This window comes from Bubalus bubalis, chromosome 11, assembly GCF_019923935.1.
Source record: "Bubalus bubalis isolate 160015118507 breed Murrah chromosome 11, NDDB_SH_1, whole genome shotgun sequence".
Classification (NCBI taxonomy): Eukaryota; Metazoa; Chordata; class Mammalia; order Artiodactyla; family Bovidae; genus Bubalus; species Bubalus bubalis.
Window position 1 is genome coordinate 59,809,344 of NC_059167.1, and position 25,182 is coordinate 59,834,525.

Here is a 25,182-nt window from a genome sequence, read left to right on the forward strand (position 1 = left end):
CTTTATACTTTTAAATTCCTTATTTAGTTTTTTAATACAATTTGGGAATCCCTTCCATATATGGTGTTCAGTATAAATTCAATTTTTTTCTTCAAAAAAGTGAGTTAGTTTTTCCAAACCCTCCTTTCCCACTGATTTATGATGTGACCACTAATGAATGCAAAGTTTCCATACAGAGAGAGATATTTCTGAATGCTGTTTAGTTTCATCATGTTTTTTCCCTCATATCTGTGCAGAATCGCACCATTTTCATTGCTATGGTTCTCTAGTATGTCTTCAATCCCCCAATTTGGATTTTCTTTTTAAAAACTGACTTAAAAGAGAACTTAATTTTTCCAGATAAGTTATAGAAAAATGTGTTGCATTTCTCAAAAAATTCTGTTATAGTTTTAATTGGAATTGCACTGAGTTTATTGGTTAATTTGGGGAAAATCAGATTCTCCACAACATTAAATCATCCCATCTGGAATCATACTATATCTCTCTGGCTTATAAAAATTTTTCTTTATGATCATTATTGAAATTTTGAAAATATTTTCTCCATAAAGGTTTTTATATTTTGTATTTTTCTACTTAACTATCAAAGTTTTTTCTTTCTTTTTTTTTTTGCTATTGTGAATGGAGAAAGAAACATGACTCTCTCAATTAATATACCTGGTTATAGTCTTCAGGAAACTCTTATAAGAATTTATCATCATTTAATACCCACTCACCTGAAATGGCTTCAGAAATGTTTCTTCCATTGCCAGCCTGCCATATTCAGTGAAAAGCTACAAGGAAAATCACACATCCGCACATACACACACATGCACCCACACACACAAAGAGAGAAAACTTCAGTATCTTCTTGGCTTTCTTTCACTAATTTTTTTCTTTAGCTGTAACATAATACTATATTATTAAGACTGCAATAATCATTGTAAGTAATTAAGTATTAGATTAAGTAGAGCTACAGTAATCATATATTTTAAAATTAAGGACATAGAGTACATTTTAAAATGAAGTTTCCATTTTAAAGATAACACCTTTTATATCTAGAATGTAGGACAATTTTTTTGTGGGGAAGATAAGAGACAAAGAAACATGTGAAATGACCTTTCAAAGCAAAACTTGCATAGATTAGACCAGAGAGCTATAAACTAAGTAGGATAATTTACAAAAATTGTTGCCTGAGGAAATTTAATGGCACAATGGCCGTGATTGTTACAAAGGCATACGTGTTTGAGCAAGCTCTGGGAGATCGTGAACGGCCAGGAAACCTGGCGCGCAAAGCATGGCGTGGAAGTTCAGGGGGTTGCAAAGCGTCGGACACGACTTAGCAACTGAACGACAATAACAACAGACATTTGGTTTAAAAGTGAAGAATCAAATAAATCACCCTTTATTTTTTATTGCTCCCAATTGAGAGGTACTGTATCATTTTGTTTTGCCAGAAATGTAAGGTTTTAGAGAACACAGACTTGAGGTGGTCCCTGTGATTGGGTCTCTGGAGAGAGTTCTGTTCAGACTGGCCAAGTGGGTTTCCCGATATGTACAAAGGAAATGCCACTTCATCACACAAGAGTAGCAAGCTTCAGAGGCATCTCAGAGTTGGGGAAGGGTGCTGACACAGGGGACTTCCCTCCTTTGGCCTTTTAGAATTGCCCCCAAAGAACTACATTGCCTCTCCTGTGAAAACTTTGGGAATCTAGAAAGCAAATGATAGTACCTAGGTATCTGATTATAGTAATTAAATGAAAGTCTGGAATATTATATTTAAAAGCTGGTCTGGGGATCAGAATCATTACTCATTTTCATCAGAATCATATACTAACATAATTTGAACTCACAGTCTTTTCTGAGAAAGGATGAGGTGATGCCATTTACAGGAAAAATTTTTAAATGATCTCGAAAAGAGACTGATTACTTACTCAATATCACAGTCCAAAATCAGTCCTTTTTTAGAAATCTTAAACAGGTACTGGACAGTGCCATGTCATTAACTGGCTAGGTTATGACACACACCTAAAGAAGCAGTTGTACTCACTCAAAGAAACATCTAACAATTATTCAGCATATCGTCTATTTTTCATAATTGATCAGTGTGATGTACCAGAAACATATTTGGGAGTAACGCTAGATGTGAACTCCAAATAATAGTTCCAGCCTCACAGATCACCCTGTGCTATTATCCTTTGTTATCTGTTACACTGCATAGGGCCCTTATTGCCAAGATAATATATTAAAAGCAAAATTTTCTGTAAAATAAGCAGAGGGAAACTATCAGAGAAACAATAGATTTTTCTATTAATATGTAGCTATTAATAACATGAATTGAAAGAGAGAAGAGAGTGTGACAGAGATGAGAACTACCTTTAGGAAATATCTAATCTTCTACTAATTTGAGATTTAAATGCGGCCTGGAGAGTGAAAGAAACACTGAGTCCAATCAGATGATGAGATTTCTATTCCCACTCTGTCACTAACTGGCAACTCATTCTTTTTCAGAAACAATTTCTCATTCATAAAATATTAAGGATAAGTTAGGTGTTCCTGAGGTTTCTTTCAGATCTAAAATAGAATTCTATGAGTTACCATCAGGTGTTCACCCATAGCTATAAAGTGGTCCACAGGAAAAAAATCTGGCATATAACTGATATTATACTAACAATTATTAAATCCTTAACCATAAGACTTCAACTTCACATTTTGGGCCATTTTTAAACCAAAAGTTCTTTTTCCACTCTAACGTGCCATATATTTTCCCATATACAGGGTCGACAAGCAAGTAGCTTTACTGAAACAAAGGACTTTGAAAACTGAACTAGAAAGAACATAAGCATACAGGGTTAGAACAAGAAACCTGGAAATGTGACAACTTCCATTTGGTTATGTTTTTAAATCTTTCTGACTGTTACCTTTTCCAAGTACAAGAAGGCCTGACAAAATCTTAAAGTTCTGCTATCCATGCCCAAAAGATTACCAGATATATAAAACAGACTATAAATATTGTTACCTGAAGGTGCTGAAGATCATCCTCTTGGACATTTTGAGATAAATTATAAACCTTGATTAAGAAATAAAATCAAAATGAGAAAATAATAAGCAACAAACTAAGCACTTATTTTGCTATTCTCTATTTTTGAAATATCAGTTATCATAAAATCAAACTCTCTCATGTATATTCTTCTATAATGATATTTGTAAGACCTTGAGAGAGAAGTAAAGAAAGCCTGAGAGACAGTACACAATGCATTAATACAATGATCATAAAACTGTTCCAGAAATATAGTAGCCACCTGTTCTGGAGGCAGAATGTTAAAATTATTTTATGAACCTAATTCATCAATTAGTATTAAAATAATCATTCTTATAAGCTTACTAAAATAATAGCAATCTGGATCTTAATAACCCATATATAAAATTTTGTCTTGAAAAATTATATTGGCTTCTTTACAATCAATTGTTTAAGTCTATAGAAAATTTCATCACAAGGAAGTTCTGAATATGTTGCTTACATCCTCAGACACATGCTTTATTGCTTCATGAATAGATTAAAGTAAAACTCTTTTTTTTCCTGAGAAAGAGGATAAATATCAGTAACTTCAAAGAAAAGTTAATGATGTTTGTTTATGTACTGATACAAACAGTATACTTTGTGTACTTTTTTCAATAACAGATTACTTCTCAGAAAATAATAGTCATTACTAAGGACTTAACAGATTTTTCAGTGAAAATATTTAATGTCTACAGGAAAAATATAAATAAAAATTATTTAAAAGGCAAAAATAATCCATTTTTAACTGACTTGTTAGAAGTTAGATATTAAGTCAGTATTTTAAAGGCTAATTAAATTAAGAAGTATATTTTTAAAAGTTAGTCAATCTTACGGCTACCTCAATGAATAGATCATTCAGACAGCGTATCAACAAGGAAACATCAGACTTAACAACACACTAGATCACACTGACTGAACAGATACATAAAGATCATTCCGTCAAAAAGCAGCAGAATATACACACTTCACAAGTGAACAGGAACCATTCTCAAGGACACGTCAGGTCACAAAACAAATCTTAATAAATTCAAAGAAGAATGAAATCATATCAAAGCAGCTTCTCCAACCACAATGGTATGAGACTAGAAATCATTCACAAGAAAAAAAATGGAGAAAAAAAGCAGGAAAATGTGGAGATTAAATAATGTGATACTGAATAACCAATGGATCATGAAAGAAATAAAAAGAGAAATTTAAAAATACCTAAAGATAAATGTGAGCAGAAATACCACACATCAAAATCCATGAGATGTAGCAAAAATGCTTCTGAGAAGGAAGTTCATAGCAATATGGGCCTACCTCAAAAAACAAGAAAATTCCCAAATAAACAATCTAATTTTACACCTAAAGAGACTAGAAAAAAAGAACAAAGCCCAAAGTTTGTAGAAGGAAGGAAATAATAGATGAGAGCAGAAATAAAGAAAATAGAGATTAAAAAACAATAAAAATATCAATATAACTAAAAGCTAGTTGAAAAGATAAATACATTTAACAAGTCATTAGCTAGACTCACCAAGAGAAAAAGAAAGAGGGCTCAAATAAATAAAATCAGAAATGAAAGAGGAGAAATTACAACTGATATCACAGAAATACAAAAGATTATAAGAGACTACTATGAACAGTTATATGTCAACAAATTGGATGACCTAGAAGAAATGGATAAATTTCTAGAAACATGCAATCTCCCAAAACTGAATCATTAAAAAAGAAAAATCTGAATAAACTGATTACTAAAAAGAGACTGAAACAGGAATCAAAAAGCTCCCAACAAACATAAACCCAGGACCAGATGGCTTCAATGGCACATTCTATAAAACATTCAAAGAAGATTTAATATCTATCTTTCTAAAAACATTCTGAAAACTTTTTCAAATCCTTTATATGAAGCCAGCATTATCCTGATATCAAAACCAGAGAAGGACACCACAAAAAAAGAAAACTACGCCAATTCCCTGATGACTATAAATGCAAAAATCCTCAGCAAAATATCAGCAAACTGAATCCAACAATACATTAAAAGAATAAACAAACCACAATGAGATACTACCTCCTACCTGTTAGAGTGGCTATTATTGAAAAGATAAGGAACAGTTACATGTTGGAGAGGATGTGGAGAAAAGGAACCTTCATATACTGTTATTAGGATTGTAAATTTGTGCAGCCACTAGGGAAAACAGTATGAAGATTCTTAAAAAAGTTAAGAACAGAACTACCATATGACCCAGCAATGGTATTTATCTGAAGAACATGAAAATACTATTTAAAAAGATATATGCACCCTTATGTTCAATATATCACTATTTACAGTAGCCAAGATACAGAAAGTCCTTATGTGTCCAACAATGGATGAATGGATAAAGAAGATATAACACATACATGCACACACTGGATTACTACTCAGCCATAAAAAGAAGGAAATCCAGCCTTTGTGACAACATGGATGGACTCTGATGATATTATGCCAAGTAAAATGGGTCAGATGGATAAAAACAAATATGTTATTTTACTCACGTGGAATAAGTGAACGAATAAAATAAAAGTGAACTCACAGAGATCAGATTACTGGTTACCTGTGGACAAGAGGGGTGAGGGCTGGGCAAAATGGATAAAAAGGGGTAACTATGTGGCGATAATGGATACTAGACTTATGGTGCGATCACTGTATTCAGGATGGGGTGTTCCCGTGTATACCCGGGGCGGATTCATGTTGATGTATGGCAAAACCAATACAATATTGTAAAGTAACTAGCCTCCAATTAAAATAAATAAATTTAAATTAAAAAAAAAGGTGAACTATAATATTATACACCTGAAACTTATACTTTTTTTAAAAAAACTAGTCAATCATAGGTTATAATCATGACTTTCATTTTAAAGTTCTTTATAAAAAAGTTCAGTCTTCCTTCTATCCATCTTTTCATTGTCCTAGCTACACATTATGCCCTGCTTTCCTGTTCACTAGGTCCATTCTCCCTACAGGCTTATGATCTCAGCTTTGATTTACTCATCCTAACCATTCTGCCTTTCCTACCCTTTAAAATTATTTTACCTTTCTTTAATGGTCTGTTTCTTGGTCACTTTCTCTTCTTGCTCTTTCTAGTGAATAGAAAATATCTAAAAATTGTCTTAAAATGTTTAAGCTATGCGTGCTATGATCATAGTAAAAGCCTTAAGGGCTTTCAGGACAATTATAAAGTGTACAATAACTTCAAAAACAATACTTAAAAAAAAAAAGAGAGTGTGAGAAAAGGAGAGAAAGACATTTACTTTCCTAAATGTACTTTGTGTGTTAGTCGCTTGGTCATGTCTGACTCTGCGACCCCATGGACTGTAGCCTGCCAGGCTTCTCTGTCCATGGAATTCTTCAGGCAAGAATACTGGAGTGGGTTGCCATCTCCTTCTCTAGGAAATGTACCTTAAGGCACTATAAAAAGTTGTGTGTGTGTGTGTATGTGTATATATATATATACATATAATTTTTACATCTATAAATTTTGTTTCATTAAATAAAACTTAGAATACGTGGTTACAATGTAACTACATACATTAAAATTATTGAGTTTGAAGATTGATGGAAGCCGCTCAGTCATGTCCAACTCTTTGTGACTCTATGGACTGTAGCCCACCAGGCTCCTGCATCCATGGAATTTTCTAGGCAAGAGTACTGGAGTGGGTTGCCATTTCCTTCTCCAGGGGATCTTCCCGACCCAGGGATCGAACCCGAGTCTCTTGCATTGCGGGTAGACACTTTACCGTCTGAGCCACCAGGGAATTGTAGACTTTAAATAGAAAAAATTATCAATAAGATAATGTTTTCTGATTAAAGTAGGCAATTTGAAAACTGATCAGAAATTAGATTACAGCAATTAAAAACATTCTACTCTTATAGAAATAATAAGAACTGGTATGCTAATTGAGTCAAATAATATACATATAATGTACATTTCTGTTGTTTGTCTCACTACCACATTTACATAGAAATATATATATTCATAATTTTATTTAAAGAAATATCCATCAAAATGGATTTATTTTATTCCATACCTGAATTGAGCTGATCATTGTGCTAAGGGCAAATACTGTGGCAGAATCTCTCAAAGTTGACTGACTATCAAAGGTTCCCTGAGTATCCATCAATAGCACTGCAACCTGTAGGCAAGTAGAGTACATTATTGATATTTTATAGAACATGCAGGGCATTAGGGTTACCACAAAGTTAATACCATAAGGACTAAAGCAAACCATCAGCAATGAATATTTAATAGGTAATTTTTCACACGTGCCATAAATGCCACTGAAAACAGAAATATTAATTTGCTGCTGAATACTGTAATGATTAATTTTCACTGGCAATCCAACAAAACAGAAATAGCATTGCTAACTGATCTGCTGTTCTACTGTCCCTATGATTTTGCCTACTGTGATCAACAGCAAGGAAGCTGGGAACATGAAATAAGATGCTACCCACTTCTCTTTTAAACTTCATGTCAAATGGTCAAAATTAGTTTTTAAAAGAGCATTTTTGAGGATCCTGAAAAGTGGTAACCGCTGGTAAGTGAAAATTCAATTTTCTTTAAGAAGCTCACATCATACCTTTTTACCATCAGGTTTATCGATAAGGAAGATTTCACTCCATATCTGGATTCCGGTGGTCTCTCGTTCAGACCCACCTCTCCACGAAAAACCAGTCAATGGTTCATTGTGATCTCCAACCCAATCAACTGATTCCTGTAAATTAAGAAAGTCTATGATACTAAACTAAATATATAGTACAGGTTCTTCTACTCACCCGTACCAGTTAGTATTCCTCTTCAACTCTAGACAAAAGGAAAACAACATATACACATCTATTATACTGATACAATTGCTTTATTTACACATTCAAAAAAATTGATATGGAAGAGCAATCCTATGTCACATGTTATGCTACGTCCTGCGGATACAAAGATATCATTCCAGATAAGAGGAAGCTCACAGCCTAATAGGGGGACAGACATGTTAACAAAGTATTATGATGCGTACATGCATGCCAAAATGGGTGTGTATTTTAGACATAACTGGAAGCATATAGAAAGAAACAACTTAGTTAAGACATCACAGGAGAAGTGATATTAGAGCTAAGACTTGGAAGATGTTTAGGCATTTCCCAGGTGAGCAAACTCAGCGAGGGCATTCCAGAAACATAGAAATAAAGGTATGAGAGAGAATATTATGTCAAGATATACACAATAAGAATATACACAAATGCTTCTCTAGATTGGGGAAGGAGGGAACAAATGGCAGGAGGATAAGCACCTAGCAATAGGTGCAGAACAACAAAATCAAATCTGTTACACTTTAATTTGAGCAAATACTATTTAACATAAGCAACGTGAGAAGCATTATCAAGTATTTCATTCTAATGTTTATTTCACAATTAAAATTATGGTTATGCCTGAAACTACATAACCTGAAAGAATGGAAAGTATTCTAATTTTGTTCATTCAGTTTTCCTACCTGTGTTAAGCAGTGTACTAATGTTGGTATGACAGAAATAGAAAATGGCAAGAATTTTGTTTGTTTTAAAAGCCTGAATGTATTTTAGTCATTCTGTTCTTAGTTTGTTTGGAGGCTAGAGATAGAAGATGTTAAAGTTAACATTACAAAGCTGTTCAAAAATATCTCACCTATATAAAAGATCAGTCCAAAATGGTTAATTATTATATAAATGCATAACACAAAGTTTCTTTGGGTAGTATGTCCTCTATTCTGCCTCAACATCCATATTTGCATCTGAATTGCTATGGGTAAAAGGGTAGATAAAAATACTGATATTCTCTCAACTTCTTTCTGTTCCCCCACTCTAATCTCCTATTTATCCTTCTGCTTTTGGTTGGTTGCATGCCCCTTAAAGCCTCTTTTCTATGCCACACTATTATTTCAAATGTTACCACGGTGTAGGTTGCCTTTGGGGGTGGGTTAAAGGTGAGAACTGAGTGGGAAAAGATAACAGAACTTTGTGAGGTTAACAGCAAGATACACTTGATAGGATTTGGGGCTACCCAGGTATTTACATTTCCCCCCAAAAAACAGATATACACTTCAGATGTAACTACATGTAAATGTTACAACAAAAGAAAAAAACTAAATAAACACTGAAATACATAATAATGATGTATATTGAAATATTTATAGGGAAGAATACTGAAGTCAACAATTTACTTTGAAATGAATCAAAAATAAGATAGAGCAATGGATTGAAACAGGGAAGAATAGCTGGATACAACAAAAGTAGTAAAGCAAGATTATTAATGTTATTGGTACAATCTAAGCAGTGCACATCCAGGTATTCACTGCAAGGTTCTTTGAGCTTTGCAGCATGTATGAAAAATGTCATAGTAAATGTTGGGCACAAAATGATTATAATAAAAATTATGACAAAAGTTATTCGACATTTTAAACACTAACATGTAAAGTTTATAACTGTATCACTGTACTTGTCTATTTTCAGAAGAATTTTTTAAAATGTGTTATGTTCTAAGGGAAATGTAGCAAAGCAGCTTCAGACAAAGTGGCCTATATAGTTTGGTCCCCAAAGCACCAGAGTTGGAATGGTTACACGATAGCATTTTTAAACTAGTTCATCTTTAGGGAACATAATAATGGAAACATTAGACACTACTATAAATAAAAACACAAACGGACAGAAGCACAGAAATCAGAAAACTTTTTAAACTTCTTCCCTACCTGGTTATACATGAATCTCAACATGAAGTCCATTAGGAAGGATTTTCCTTTTCTAAATGCTCCAGCCACAGATACAGCAACGACTTCCTTGTCCCTGACAGCCTCTGAGAGAAGGATCCGATTTAGAGCAGTTTCATCTAATTCAAAGGAATGGTCATCTTTGACAATGAGGACTTGAACTGGTCCTGCCTTTTTCACTGGCTCCTCCTCCTCGGAGCTCCATTCATATGTCTTTTCTGAAAACCCACCTGTTGAATAAGATAAGAATTTATTCAGAAATCGTCTCAGAACACAGGAAATGTGTATGTACCTCTTGACTCTCAAACATCTGAAACAGGAGCACAGTGGAATTTGTTGTTGTTCTGTCGCTAAGTTGTGTCCAACTCTACGAGACCTCATGGACTGTAGCATGCCAGGCTCCTCTGTCCTCCACTATCTCCCAGAGTTTGCTCAAATTTACGTCCACTGAGTTGGTGATGCTATCTGACCATCTCATCCTCTACTGCCCTCTTCTCCCTTGGCCTTCAATCTTTCCCAGCATCAGGGTCTTTTCCAGTGGGCCGGTTCTTTGCATCAGGTGGCCAAAGTATTGGAGCTTCAGCTTCAACATCAATCCTTCCAATAAATAGTCAACATTGATTTTCTTTAGGATAGACTGGTTTGATCTCCCTACTGTCCAAAGGACTCTCAAGAGTCTTCTCCAGCACAGTTGGAAAGTATCAAACTGTGGTGCTCAGCCTCACATCTGTACATGACTACTGGAAACACCATAGTTTTTACTATATGGACCATTGTTGGCAAAGTGATGTCTCTGCTTTTTAATATGCTGTTGAGGTTTGTCATAGCTTTCCTTGCAAGGCATATCTTTTAATTTCATGACTTCAGTCACTGTTCACAGTGATTGTGGAGACCAAGAAAATAAAATCTGTCACTGTTTCCATTTTTCACCCTTCTATCTGCCATGAAGTGATGAGACTGGATGCCATGATCTCAGTTTTTTAAAGGCTGAATTTCAAGCCAGCTTTTTCAGTCTCCTCTTTCAACCTCATCAAGAGGCTCTTCAGTTCCTCTTCACTTTCTACAGCGGAATTAGAAATGCTCCTTTTATTGACATATATGCTGTCACTTACATTGTATCTCAGAAAGACTTATAGCTCATCTTTCTCATCAAGTGGCCAAATTAAATAGAATTTTATTTTTAAGAAAGCTCTAAATCAATGCAGAGATCTCTGTTTATTGAGTGAGAAAAAAAGATCAAAGCAAAGGCCTCCACTTTTGGAGCAAAAGAATAAAATAGCTTTAGTTTACACTTCATCCCTTAGAAATAAGTTTAATTATTCACATTAAGGATTCTTGTAACACTTTTTAAAGCTGAACATGTGTAGGAAGAAATACACAGAGGGACTCAGAATCACATATTCTAAAATTATACTTTGTAGCAATGGAAGTTACAGATAATTAAATTGAGTAGGGCCAGATTATAGAAGCCCTTCAAATCCATGGCAAAGTGGTCTGGATATAATTCAATCAAAAAATAAAAAGCTTTTGAAAGTTAACTTGGTGTGGAGATCTTATAAACAAGGTGAGTGACTCTGGGAAATGACTAAATCTCTTAGTTTCTTCATCTGTAAAACAGAACAGGTACTATTAATAGTATCTATTTACTAGAGTTGTTGGAAAGATGAAGGGAGTTACTACATGTAAAGTGTTGAGAACAAGGCTGGGCACACAGCAAACCCATTAAGGTCGGCTATGATCATCATCACTACCACTACCTTGGGATTACAAATTGAGCTAAATATTCCTGAAAGAAGTTTCTACCTATTTTCTATAAATTTATGTGTGTTTGTGTACGTGTGTGCATGCATGTGTGTTTTCAAAGTTTTGTATTTAATTGTCAAAATGCTATTGCTGACAAAGGCCCTATTTTAGAAATCGTCCCTAATATATAAGGATTTCTGAACCCTAGACTTTGGCATTTGTAGTATATTACAAAACAACTTCAATGTGTCAAGTGATATATTCTTAGATCCGTAGCCTTTTTAATGTACCTTCATAATGTCCTCCCACTTTGACTCTGGGGTTAGCTAAGTGATTTGTTTTATGACACAGCAGAGGATGTGAGACATGACGCAGCAGAGGCTTGAAAGAGCACTTGTGTGTTTCCATTTTGCTCTTTCACCTCTGCTGTTCATCCTGAGAGTATCCCTAGACTAGTATGCTGCAGGATGAGAGACACTTGAAGCAGAGGCATACTGCCCAGTTCCAGCCAGGGCCCCCAGCAAGCCAATCCCCAGCCACGTGAGGAAGCCCAGTCAAGACGAACAGATTTGCCTGACAACAATTTCAACATGTGATCAATAAATGCCATTCTTATATGCCCCTGAGGTTTTATGACCATTTATTATGCAACATAACAGGCAATAATTAACTGATACAACCTGCAACCCCTTTCTTTAGAAAGGCAGTATAGTGTAGTGGTTAAAAACACAGGCTCTGGAACCAGATGGCTGAGATTCCAATCAAGACTTCCCCATTTCTTAGCTGAGTAACCTTAGGCAAGTTGTTTAACCTCTTTGTGTCTACCTCATAAAGTTGTTGTGAATTAATATACACATGTAATATACTTAGAACCCTGGCTGGTATATGTATAAGTATTATTACAGACTTAGCAAACTAGAGCCAAATATGTAACTGGCCTTGCTCAAGAAAAACAGGTAAAAATTCCTGTATCAGGCAATCTGCCATAGATGCTTTCTTGTGTTATTTATTTATTTCAATACTCCACCAAGTTATTTATTATTATCTGTATTTTTGATATACAAGGAAATTAGGAGTTGGCTTAAATCACTTTTTCAGGATCATACATACTAGCGTTCACACAGTAATTGTCAATTTGGGGTTAGATCCCAGATTGATTTTAGTGGGCACAACTTCTGATTTTAATGCAAGTGTCTCCAATATCTGAGGTCACATTTTTGTTCTAATTGATGTGGTCTGATAGATACATTTTATGCTATCAGGTTAAGGAAGTTCTCTTCTACTTCTAGTTTACTATTGATTTTTAAAAATCATAAATGGAAAAATGAATTTTATCAACTGTCTTCTCTGAAGCTATTGAGATGACCATATGGTTTTTCCTCTTTAATCTATTACCTTCCTAAAGTCGCTTGGTCGTGTCTGACTCTTTGTGATCCCATGGACTGTGGCCCACCAGGCTCCTCTGTCCATGGAATCCTCCAGGCAAGAATACTGGAGCAGGTTGCCATGTAGTGAGTAATGTAACTTTTCACTTTTGTATAAATCTAATATTTTCAGGGTGCAGAATATTAATTATACACAATTAGATACAGGTTGCTAAATTTTTTTAGGATTTATACAGCTATATTTATAAATGAATTTGAGCAAACTCCGGGAGTTAGTGATGGACAGGGAAGCCTGGCATGCTGCGGTCCATGGGGTCGTGAAGAGTCAGACGTGACTGAACTGAACTGATTCATAAATGAGTTGAGTCTATAACTTTCCTTTCTCATTTTGTCTTTGATTGGTTTATTAACAAAGTTACATTGGCTTTACAAAATGAATTAGCAAATTCTTCCTTTTCTATCTTCAGAAAGAGTAGTAAAGGATTAAATAGTTTTATGACATTTTGATAGGACTTGCCTATAAAACTATCTGGGTCTAGCATTTTCTTTGTGAGATTAATTTGTAACTGCTATCTCAATTTCATTAATACTTATGATGCTATAATTATATTAGTAGTAATAAAGCTTTTTATTTCTTCTTGAGAAACTTTTGGTACATTATATACTTCTAGGACTTTTTCTCCATTGTCTAAAAGTTCAGACATTATATCAAAAAAGTCAAAGATGTGAACTGTATCATTAGCCAACCTGACCAAATTTGACATCTAATAATTGCAGAATCATGCATTTTTTAAAGTTCATATGGGGAATTTACCAAATAGACCATGTACCAGTTCATAAATCAGATCTCAGCAAGCTTCAAAGTATTAAAATAATATATATTTTCTGATAGTAGAGAAATTAAAATAGAAATCAGTAACAAGAGGATATTTAGAAAATTCCTAAATGTCTGGAAATCAGCAGTAAATTTCTAAATAACCTATGAATAAAAGAAGAAATCATAATAAATTAGAAAATGTTGTACACTAAATGATCTAATGAACATTCTAATCCATTTATCAATTCGTCTATCTACAAACTGATGCAGCAATCCTACATTATCTTAATCAAAACAGCTTTATGAAAAGTCACTATAAATAGTGGGCAAACCCCTCCTAGTTTCTAATTATTATTGGTTGTGGCTATTTTGATCCTTTCCATATGAATACTAAAATCAATATGTTAGTGTGTAGTATCTTATTTATATAGAAGTAGAGAAAATATGACATGTTAGAATCTTGCTTAGAGGAAATTTATACCTGGAATGCATTTAGTAGAAAAATGTTTGAAAAATCATAATCTAATATCCATCTCAAGATGAAAAAGAATGGCAAACTAAATGCAAAGAAAAGGTAAGAAATAATAAAGATAGTATCACAAATCAATAAACTAGAAGATCAAGATTAATTCAATAATCTAAGACCAAAGAAAAAAGAAAAATTCCCACAGATTATCACTATCAGAATTAAAAAAAGATATCACACAGATCTTACATTATATTTAAAAATAATATGAGAATATTATGAACAATTTTTGTTAATAAATTTGATAATTTTAATGAAATAGATAAATAAGAAATAACATCATTTATTTTAAAAACTACACAAGAATAAATACAAAATAGAAATAATCTTATAGCTGGAAAATTAGCTAAATTCATATTTTAAAATCTTCATGCAAAAACAAAACAAAATAAAACTCCAGGCTCAGCTGGTGAGCTTCCATGGTAAATTTTTCCAAATATTTAGAGAAAAAAATAATAGGCATTTTACACAAACTCTTCCAGAGAACAAAAATAGGGCACCATTCTCAACTTGTTTTGTGTTTTCAGCAAAACTATCATACCAAAACGTGTCAAGAATATTTTAAAAAGGAAAATTATAAGCCATTGTCTCTTAAACTCAAAAAGTTCTAAAAATACATAGCAATTCAACTCCAGAGACAATAAAAAATCTAATACACCACAACTACATGGTATTTATTTATTAAAGAAATTCAAGGTTAGCTTAACATTCAAAGGCAAGCAATTGGCTATATTAAGTAAAAGGGAAAATAATTTCAACAGATTCATAAAAACAGGTATAAAAATGTAACACTTATTTCTGATTGAAAAGAAACTCAACAAATTAGGAATAGAAGGAAAATTCTCTAATCTGATCAATGGTATCTACAGGTATAGCTAATATTATACTTAGTTTTGAAATAATGAAGATTTCTCTGAAATTAGGGATTTGACATGGATGAGTACTTCTAATTAGCATTACACTGAAAGTATCAGCCAGTGCAACAGGTGAGATAATTCACCAAAGATAAAAGGGCAGGAGAACAAAAAATCAAATATCATTATCTACAGATGACATGATTATGTATGCAGAGAATCCAAAAGAATATGTAGATAATTAATAAATTTAGCAAAGTTTCTGGATATGAAGTTGATTTCTTATATGTTATATACTTGCAGCAAAAAGTTACAAAATGAAATTTAGAAAAGCCCTCACAAATATATAATCAGTTGACTTGTTCTTGGTCAATTAACTTTTTGTAATAGTTTAACTGGAATATAATTTGCATAACATATAATTTATCCATTTAAAGGAAATAATCGATTTGATGAACTATCACCATGATATGCAGATGACACCACCCTTATGACAGAAAGTGAAGAGGAACTCAAAAGCCTCTTGATGAAAGTGAAAGTGGAGAGTGAAAAAGTTGGCTTAAAGCTCAACATTCAGAAAACAAAGATCATGGCATCCGGTCCCACCACTTCATGGGAAATAGATGGGGAAACAGTGGAAACAGTGTCAGACTTTATTTTTCTGGGCTCCAAAATCACCGCAGATGGTGACTGCAGCCATGAAATTAAAAGATGCTTACTCCTTGGAAGGAAAGTTATGACCAACCTAGATAGCATATTCAAAAGCAGAGACATTACTTTGCCAACAAAGGTCCGTCTAGTCAAGGCTATGGTTTTTCCTGTGGTCATGTATAGATATGAGAGTTGGACTGTGAAGAAGGCTGAACACTGAAGAATTGATGCTTTTGAACTGTGGTGTTGGAGAAGACTCTTGAGAGTCCCTTGGACTGCAAGGAGATCCAACCAGTCCATTCTGAAGGAGATCGGCCCTGGGATTTCTTTGGAAGGAATGATGCTAAAGCTGAAACTCCAGTACTTTGGCCACCTCATGGGAAGAGTTGACTCATTGGAAAAAACTCTGATGCTGGGAGGGATTGGGGGCAGGAGGAGAAGGGGACGACAGAGGATGAGATGGCTGGATGGCATCACTGACTCGATGGACATGAGTCTGGGTGAACTCCGAGAGTTGGTGATGGACAGGGAGGCCTGGCGTACTGTGATTCATGGGATCGAAAAGAGTCGGACACGACTGAGCAACTGATCTGATCTGATCACCATGATTAGTTTTATAACATTGTGGTCACCTCCCAAAATACCCACATCCTTTAGCAGTAATCCCCATTCTTCCTTACCTACCTCCAGCCCTAGGCAAACATTAGTGTATCAAAGCTTTGCCTATTTTGGACATTTCATATAAATGGAATCATACAGTAGGTGATGTGATCTTTTGGTGACTTTTCTTGATTTAGCATAATGTTTTCAAGGTTTATCCAGTACATGTCAGTACTTCATTTTTTTATGGTCAAATAATATTCCATTGTGTGAATATACTATACTTTGTTTATCCATTCATTAGTTGATAGTCATTTAGGTTGTTTCCACTTTTGGCTACAATGAATAATGCTGTTATAAACTTTATGTACAAGTTGGTATGTGTACTTATGTTTTAATTTCTCTAGGATGTTCAATTGATTTGTGACAAAGATGCTAAGGTAATTCAATGGAGAAAGAACAGTCTTCACAACAAACGGTACTGGAACAGGATATCTAAATGCAGAAAGTAAACCTAGATATATTACACTCTACACAAAATATTGACTCAAAATGGATCACTAACCTTAAGGTAAATCCAAAACTATTAAATTTTTGGAAGAAAATGTAAAAGAAAAGATTTATGACCTTGTATTTGGCAATGATTTCTTAGATACAATTCCCAAAGCATGACCCATAGTTTTAGTCTCTTTAGGCTGCTACAAAAAACTACCACAGACTGGATAGCTTATATATAACAAATTTTTTTTTTCATGGTTCTGGAGGGTGGAAGTCTGAGATTAGGGTGCCAGCGTGGTGCGATAAGGACCTTTTACCAAGTTACATATTTCTCATTGTATCCTCACATGGTGGGAAAGACTGCAGAGTTCTGTGGGATCTCTTTTCTAAGAGCATTATATCCATTCATAAGGGTCTACCCTCATTTCCTCATCACCTCTCAAAGGCCCTACTTTCTAATACCATTTCACTGGGCTTTAGGTTTTCAACATATGAATTTTGGGGAGATGAAATGGTATGGGCCTAACAGAAGCAGAAGATATTAAGAAGAGATGGCAAGAATACACAGAAGAATTGTACAAAAAAGATCTTCACAACCCAGATAATCATGATGGTGTGATCACTGACCTAGAGCCAGACATCCTGGAATGTGAAGTCAAGTGGGCCTTAGAAAGCATCACTATGAACAAAGCTAGTGGAGGTGATGGAATTCCAGTTGAGCTATTTAAAATCCTGAAAGATGATGCTGTGAAAGTGCTGCACTCAATATGCCAGCAAATTTGGAAAACTTGGCAGTGGCCACAGGACTGGAAAAGGTCAGTTTTCATTCCAATCCCAAAGAAAAGCAATGCCAAAGAATGCTCAAACTACCGCAGAATTGCACTCATTTCACACGCTAGTAAAGTAATGCTCAAAATTCTCCAAGCCAGGCTTCAGCAGTACATGAACCGTGAACTTCCTGATGTTCAAGCTGGTTTTAGAAAAGGCAGAGGAACCAGAGATCAAATTGCCAACATACGCTGGATCATGGAAAAAGCAAGAGAGTTCCAGAAAAACATCTATTTCTGTTTTATTGACTATGCCAAAGCCTTTGACTGTGTGGGTCACAATAAACTGTGGAAAATTCTGAAAGAGATGGAAATACCAGACCACATGACTGCCTCTTGAGAAATCTGTATACAGGTCAGGAAGCAATAGTTAGAACTGGACATGGAACAACAGACTGGTTCCAAATAGGAAAAGGAGTACGTCAAGGCTGTATATTGTCACCCTGCTTATTTAACTTCTATGCAGAATACATCATGAGAAATGCTGGACTGGAAGAAGCACAAGCTGGAATCAAGATAGCTGGGAGAAATATCAATAACCTCAGATATGCAGATGACACCACCCTTATGGCAGAAAGTGAAGAGGAACTAAAAAGCCTCTTGATGAAAGTGAAAGTGGAGAGTGAAAAAGTTGGCTTAAAGCTCAACATTCAGAAAACGAAGATCATGGCATCCGGTCCCATCACTTCATGGGAAATAGATGGGGAAACAGTGGAAACAGTGTCAGACTTTATTTTGGGGGGCTCCAAAATCACTTCAGATGGTGACTGCAGCCATGAAATTAAAAGACGCTTACTCCTTGGAAGGAAAGTTATGACCAACCTAGATAGCATATTCAAAAGCAGAGACATTACTTTGCCAACAAAGGTTCGTCTAGTCCAGGCTATGTTTTTTCCTGTGGTCATGTATGGACGTGAGAGTTGGACTGTGAAGAAGGCTGAGCGCCAAAGAATTGATGCCTTTGAACTGTGGTGCTGGAGAAGACTCTTGAGAGTCCCTTGGACTGCAAGGAGATCCAACCAGTCCATTCTGAAGGAGATCGGCCCTGGGATTTCTTTGGAAGGAATGATGCTAAAGCTGAAACTCCAGTACTTTGGCCACCTCATGCGAAGAGTTGACTCATTGGAAAAGACCCTGATGCTGGGAGGGATTGGGGGCAGGAGGAGAAGGGGACGACAGAGGATGAGATGGCTGGATGGCATCACTGACTTGATGGACATGAGTCTGGGTGAACTCCGAGAGTTGGTGATGGACAGGGAGGCCTGGCGTGCTGCAGTTCATGGGGTCTCAAAGAGTCAGACACGACTGAGCGACTGAACTGAACTGAACTGAACTGACAAATATCCAGACCGTAGCATCCATAAAAGAAAAAATTATAAACTAGACTTAATTAATTGAGAATGTCTGCTTTCAAAAGATATTATTTGGAAAATGAAAAGACAAGCCATGGACTTGGAGAAAATATTTGCATATCATATATCTGATTAAGAAAACTTATAGAATTCATAAAGAACTTTCAAAACTCAATGATAATGAAGAAATACCCAATTAAAAATAGGAAATAGAGTTGAACTAACACTTAACTAAGGAAAATATATGAATAAATTGTACTGTACATTATACCTTGAATTTTACTGTATATTATAATTTTTAAACAATCAAATTCCATTTACATATCATTATTAAACCTGATACATCTAGTAATAAATGTGCTGGTAAATATTTAACAATCAGCTCTTAGAGGTAGGTGGGTGTGGAAAAGTCCTGATTTGTAGCATTTGCCAATTTCTGTGCTATAAATACTACCACTATGACCCAATTCAATCTACCAGAGTGACTCACTGAGTGTGGAGCTGGGAAAAGATGCACCTGGTCAGCTCTTAAAATCTAGTATAGCCGACTCTAATGTACCACTGGAATCTAAAGAAAGATATTTAAGACTTATACAGAAAAATACAAAACATTACTGAAAGAAGTATATATGTGTTCTCAGATTAGAAGGGTCTCTGTAATAAATGTGTCAATGCTCCCCTGGATTCTTTGACTGGTTATAATACCGATCAAATTCTCAGCAATCTTTCTCGTTGTTTAACAAGCTTATTTCTTTATTGTACAAATCCTTTTTATGAAGATTAACTAGCTCATATGGAAAGGCTAAGAGCCAAAAACACAAAGACAATATTAAAGACAAAGCTGGGGGATTTACACTAACAGACACCAACAGATACTTAAAACTTACAATAATCAAGGCAGAGTGGATAAAGGATAAACAAGTAAACAAATAGAGAAGACCAGAGATTTCAGAAACAGACCCACAAATACACAAGCAGCTGACTTAAAACAACGTGCAACTGCAATAAAAGAAGAAAGTATGATCTTCAATAAATGATGCTAATTCAACTGGATATTCATATAAGGGAGGGAAAATAAACCTTCAACTCTAGCTCTCACCATAAATAAAAATTAATTCCAAATAAATCTTAGATTTAAATGTGAAATTGGAAAAGCAGACAAAGGATACAAACAAGCAAATAACAAAAACCACAATATCAAATGATTCCACACATATGAAAAGATATTCAGTTCAGTTCAGTTCAGTTACTCAGTCACATCCGACTCTTTGTGACCCCATGAATCGCAGCACACCAGGCCTCCCTGTCCATTACCAACTCCCAGAGTCTACCCAAACCCATGTCCATCGAGTCAGTGATGTCATCTAACCATCTCATCCTCTGTCGTCCCCTTCTCCTCCTGCCCTCAATCTTTCCCAGCATCAGGGTATTTTCCAATGAGTCAGCTCTTCGCATCAGGTGGCCAAAGTATTGGAGTTCCAGCTTCAACATGAGTCCCTCCAGCAAACACCCAAGACTGATCTCCTTTAGAATGGACTGGTTGAATCTCCTTGCAGTCCAAGAGATTCTCAAGAGTCTTCTCCAACACCACAGTTCAAAAGCAGCAATTCTTCAGTGCTCAGCCTTCTTTATAGTCCAACTCTCACATCCATACATGACCACTGGAAAAACCATAGCCTTGACTAGACGGACTTTTGTTGGCAAAGTAATGTCTCTGCTTTTTATTATGCTGTCTAGGTTGGTCATAACTTTCCTTCCAAGGAACAAGTGTCTTTTAATTTCATGGCCGCAATCACCATCTGCAGTGATTTTGGAGCCCAGAAAAATAAAGTCAGCCGCTGTGTGTCCACTGTATTCCCATCTATCTGCCATGAAGTGATGGGACCAGATGCCATGATCTTAGTTTTCTGAATGTTGAGCTTTAAGCCAACTTTTTCACTCTCCTCTTTCACTTTCATCAAGAGATTCATTCTCTTGATGAATCTTGCAAATGAAAAGTGAAAAATATATTGATACATTTTTATATAATAGATTTATAAAATTCAGAGATAACTCCTTTCATTAGCTGGGATGTGAATCTATATTCTCAGATACTGCAGGTGGGAATTTAAATGGACATAGCATCTTCAGGCAGCAATTTGGCACATAATTATAAAAACTACAAATATACATTCTTCTTGACCCAGCAATGCCATTTCAAAGAGTTCATCCTGCAGACAGACTCGTACATATTGAAAATACCAGAAGCAATGTTAATGCCCATCAACATGGGACTAATTAATAAACTATGATCCATTCGTCTATGAAGTATAAGGTAGTTATAAAGAATAATGGAGAAGGAAACGGCAACCCACTCCAGTACTATTGCCTGGAAAATTCCATGGACTGAGGAGCCTGGTAGACTACAGTCCATGGGGTCACAAAGAGTCGGACACGACTGAGTGACTTCACTTCACTTCATAAAGAATAAAGAAACTCATTTGAAACAATTGCCAATGTATATTATGAAAAAACAATTCAAGGTATAAAACAGTGTGTATTATATAGTATGGTATCATTTGGGGAAAAATATGTGCCGGAGAGTGTGTTCGGCATGTTTGAGGAACAGCAAAGGGTGTATAGGTATCGGCAGCAACTTGGCAAGGGTATGATGGGCCAGATTATGCAAAATAAGACAAGTTAACATTTGAAAGGATCTTGGACAGAGTGGATATTGGGAGTGAGAGAAAGAAAAAAGGCATCAGTGGATGTTTGTATGTGATTATCCTCTCCAACGTGTAGGTGTGGATGTGATGTATAACTTTGAACTTGTAGTTTAGATGTCCAAGGTCTTTGAAGAGCTACCAGTAGGCTTACTGAAGAGGAAGGAGATTATATATTAAGTATGACGTAAGCATGCTGTAAAATAAAATAAATATCTGAGTTGTGACTTTAAAATAATGAGGCAGTTTATGGGAAAATGTCTCATCACAATGTAAGCCAATTGCCATATTAAATATTCCTTTTTGGTTAGCAAACTTTTAAAAATACAGAAATATTTTGTTATTAATAGAAATGAATCTGTGCAGTCATAAATATATAATCATTAGTTTGTATCTCATCTAAAGTTAAGAAAGACTTCCTAGCTGAAACCTACTGTACAATCTATATATATATATATATTAATGGTAAGCAACATCTACATATAAAACTATTCAGATAGGCTACAACCCAGATGTCTACCAACTGATAAATGGATCCAAAAAGTGTGGATACCCATACAATGAAATATTATTCAGCAATTAAAAAGGCTAAAATATGGATGAACCTTGAATACACAATGTTAAATGAAGGAAGCCAGTCACAAAGGACCACATCCTCTATGATTCCATTTATATGAAATGTCCAGAAAAGGCAAATCTATAGAGGCAGAAAGTGGTTTAGCGGTTGCCTAGGGAGTGGAAGCGGATTAGGCGGTGATGTCTAAGAGGTACAAATTTTCTTTTGGGGGCTAATGAAATGTTCTAAAATTGTGGTAATGAAGGCACAGCTCTGAATACACTAAAAAACCACTGAATTACACATCTTTAAACAAGTGAATTGTATGGCATATGAATTATGTCTCGAAATATTTTAAAAACTATTTAGAAAAACAAGTTTCTGTGAAAGAAAAAAAGAGGTCAAAATTGAAAACAGATTGAAAATATCTGGAGAGCAGAGATTGTCTTACATTTCATAAAAACTTGTAACAGAAGCTTACACAGTAGGTACTCAATAAACATTTTTATGAATTTGGTAGAAAATAACCAAAAGATATTAGAATATATAGTATAAGCAAGAACAACAGTTTTACACTTGATTTATTATTCACAACTATATTTTATCTAAGCAATAAATATTATCCTTGTTCTGAAAGAATTCAAAAGTCCTCTGGAATATATGCCAAGTCTCTTTAGCACCAGATTTCAACCCTCTTAAATATGTTTTGCTGAACTAAGCTTAGTTTCAATTCAGAGTACTATGTAAATCTTTAAAAGGCAGAAAACAGGTCAGAAGAAAATCAGACGGGAATTAGCATTTACTATGAATAATACAAATGTACAGCTTACAAGGAGAGAACCAAAAAGTATATATCATTTCACCTTTTTACATATTGAATCTTATACTCAGTAAAGGGGTTTTAGGGACTTTTCTGTTCTATGTGATGTTTTAAATCAATGGAAGCTGGCCACTCAGCTACTGAATTAAGATATGTTGAAAAGGAACTTCAAAAACTTATAGAGAATAATCATTTCAATATACTGAAAATGCTGTGGTGTGTATTTCTAATTTTAATTATAAACTCTATACTTCATCTCTCCAGCAAAAATCAAACCCTGAAAGATGACTAATTCTGAGTATACTGAAGCTTTTATAGACAAAAGACATAGCACCTAGGAAACTGTCTCTTGGCAACTGAAATTAAAAGGAAATATTATTTCTTCTTAAACTATTAAATCTTTCCTAACAGTAGAAGTTGAAGAATGACAGAGAAAACATTTGAATGAGCACCTGAGACTGATTTCCAAAAACATAGCCAAAGGATATTTACTCAGAAAGGGACAAATGGAGTTGAAGAAACAAACAAAAAAAAGTATTAATTCATAAAATGAATTTTAAGATTGTTTCAGTAAGAGTAGAGATTTAAGTTACAATGAGATGATTACACATAACAGACCACAAAACACTACTATGCAGATTCTCAAATTGTTCTGCTATTAACAACACTTTGAGGATGAGGGTTATAAGGAATAATGCCGCTCCTGCAACTTCAGAGCTTCGATGAAACAAATTATTTAGCAGGCTGTTTATTTTTACTGAATCCAAAAGCATTCCATAAACAGTAACATCTCTAGAAGAACAATGCCATCGTGATTAGGGCATTTTATGTATATATACATATAAAGTATATATACACATATATTTCATATATTCATGTATGTACATGAAAAGACTTCAATCCTAAAGGAAATCAACCCTGAATATTTATTGGAAGGACTGGTGCTGAAGCTGAAGCTTCAATACTTTGGCCACCTGATGTGAAGAACCAACTCATTGGAAAAGACCCTGATGATGGGAAAGATTGAAGGCAAAAGGAGAAGGGGGCGACAGAGGATGAGATAGTTGGATGGCCTCACTGACTCAGTGGACATAAGTTTGAGCAAACTCCAGGAGATAGTGAAGGACAGAGAAGCCTGGCATGCTGCAGTTCATGGGGTTGCAGAGTCGGACACAACTTAGCAACTGAACGACAACAAAAAAGAAGAAAAATGAATGGTTAATAGACATAGGGGAAAAAGTTCAGTCTTCTCAGTAACTGAAGAAATGCTAATTAAAAGGAGAATCTAAAAAATAAAAAGAGATAAACATTTTGCCTTTATAACTTGCAATGGTTAAAAAATATATACACTCAGAAATTAAGAGCATTAAAAAAACACTAAAAACTATACATACCCTTTAATGAAACAGTTCAATTTCTAGGAATTTATCCTAAGGAAATTAACGTCAGGATTGTGCATATGTATTTATTTACATAAAGGTTCATTACATCATTATTTATTTAACAAAAAATTGGAAACAATCTAAATCTCTAACTCTAGGGTATTGTAAATAAATTATGTCACAGCTATACTCTGCAGAATATGGAGCCATCTGAAACCATGTTATAGAAAAATACCTAATCATGAGAAAATATGTTCACATATTTTAAGGAAAAAACCAGATGGGAAGTGTTAATTCCAAGGAAAGAAAACAAACAAATCCACATGCAGTTATACTGTGTGGTTTCTAAGGAACTGTCTCACCCTTTAATCATCTCTGAGTCAGCTATTTTGAAAATGGGTGGTTACTCCTTCTGCTGAACATCATCCGTGTCATGCTCAGATCTATCTCCACCATTCTAAGCTCTTCTCTATATGGCAGAAACTGGAAGTGTGGAAACTATAGTACAATTCTTACAATTCCTTCTTAGCCGGATTCTGGTTTAGACTTTGCCCATGAAAGGCACTCATGACATTTAGAGGCAAGAGTGAAGAAGAAACCTTTTACTATCTTCTAACAGAGTGGACAGATATATGAGCAGATAGTACTTATGATGCTTGCAGCATATGTCAAAGGAACAGAACTGCAC

At 34.9% G+C, this 25,182-nt stretch overlaps 1 protein-coding gene across 2 annotated transcripts in view; it reads right to left on the minus strand.

The window, feature by feature from the left end:
• ATL1 (atlastin GTPase 1) overlaps positions 1 to 25,182 on the minus strand; it is a 75,779-nt gene that overhangs the window by 35,604 nt on the left and 14,993 nt on the right. For both annotated transcript variants that reach the window (XM_025295804.2, XM_006067078.3), the window contains exons 2-6: positions 9,764 to 10,011; positions 7,631 to 7,765; positions 7,082 to 7,186; positions 2,996 to 3,046; positions 714 to 770 (exon numbers count right to left, since the gene is read on the minus strand). In XM_025295804.2, coding sequence (XP_025151589.1) covers positions 714 to 770; positions 2,996 to 3,046; positions 7,082 to 7,186; positions 7,631 to 7,765; positions 9,764 to 10,011 — 596 coding nt within the window. The remainder of the gene's footprint in view (positions 1 to 713; positions 771 to 2,995; positions 3,047 to 7,081; positions 7,187 to 7,630; positions 7,766 to 9,763; positions 10,012 to 25,182) is intronic.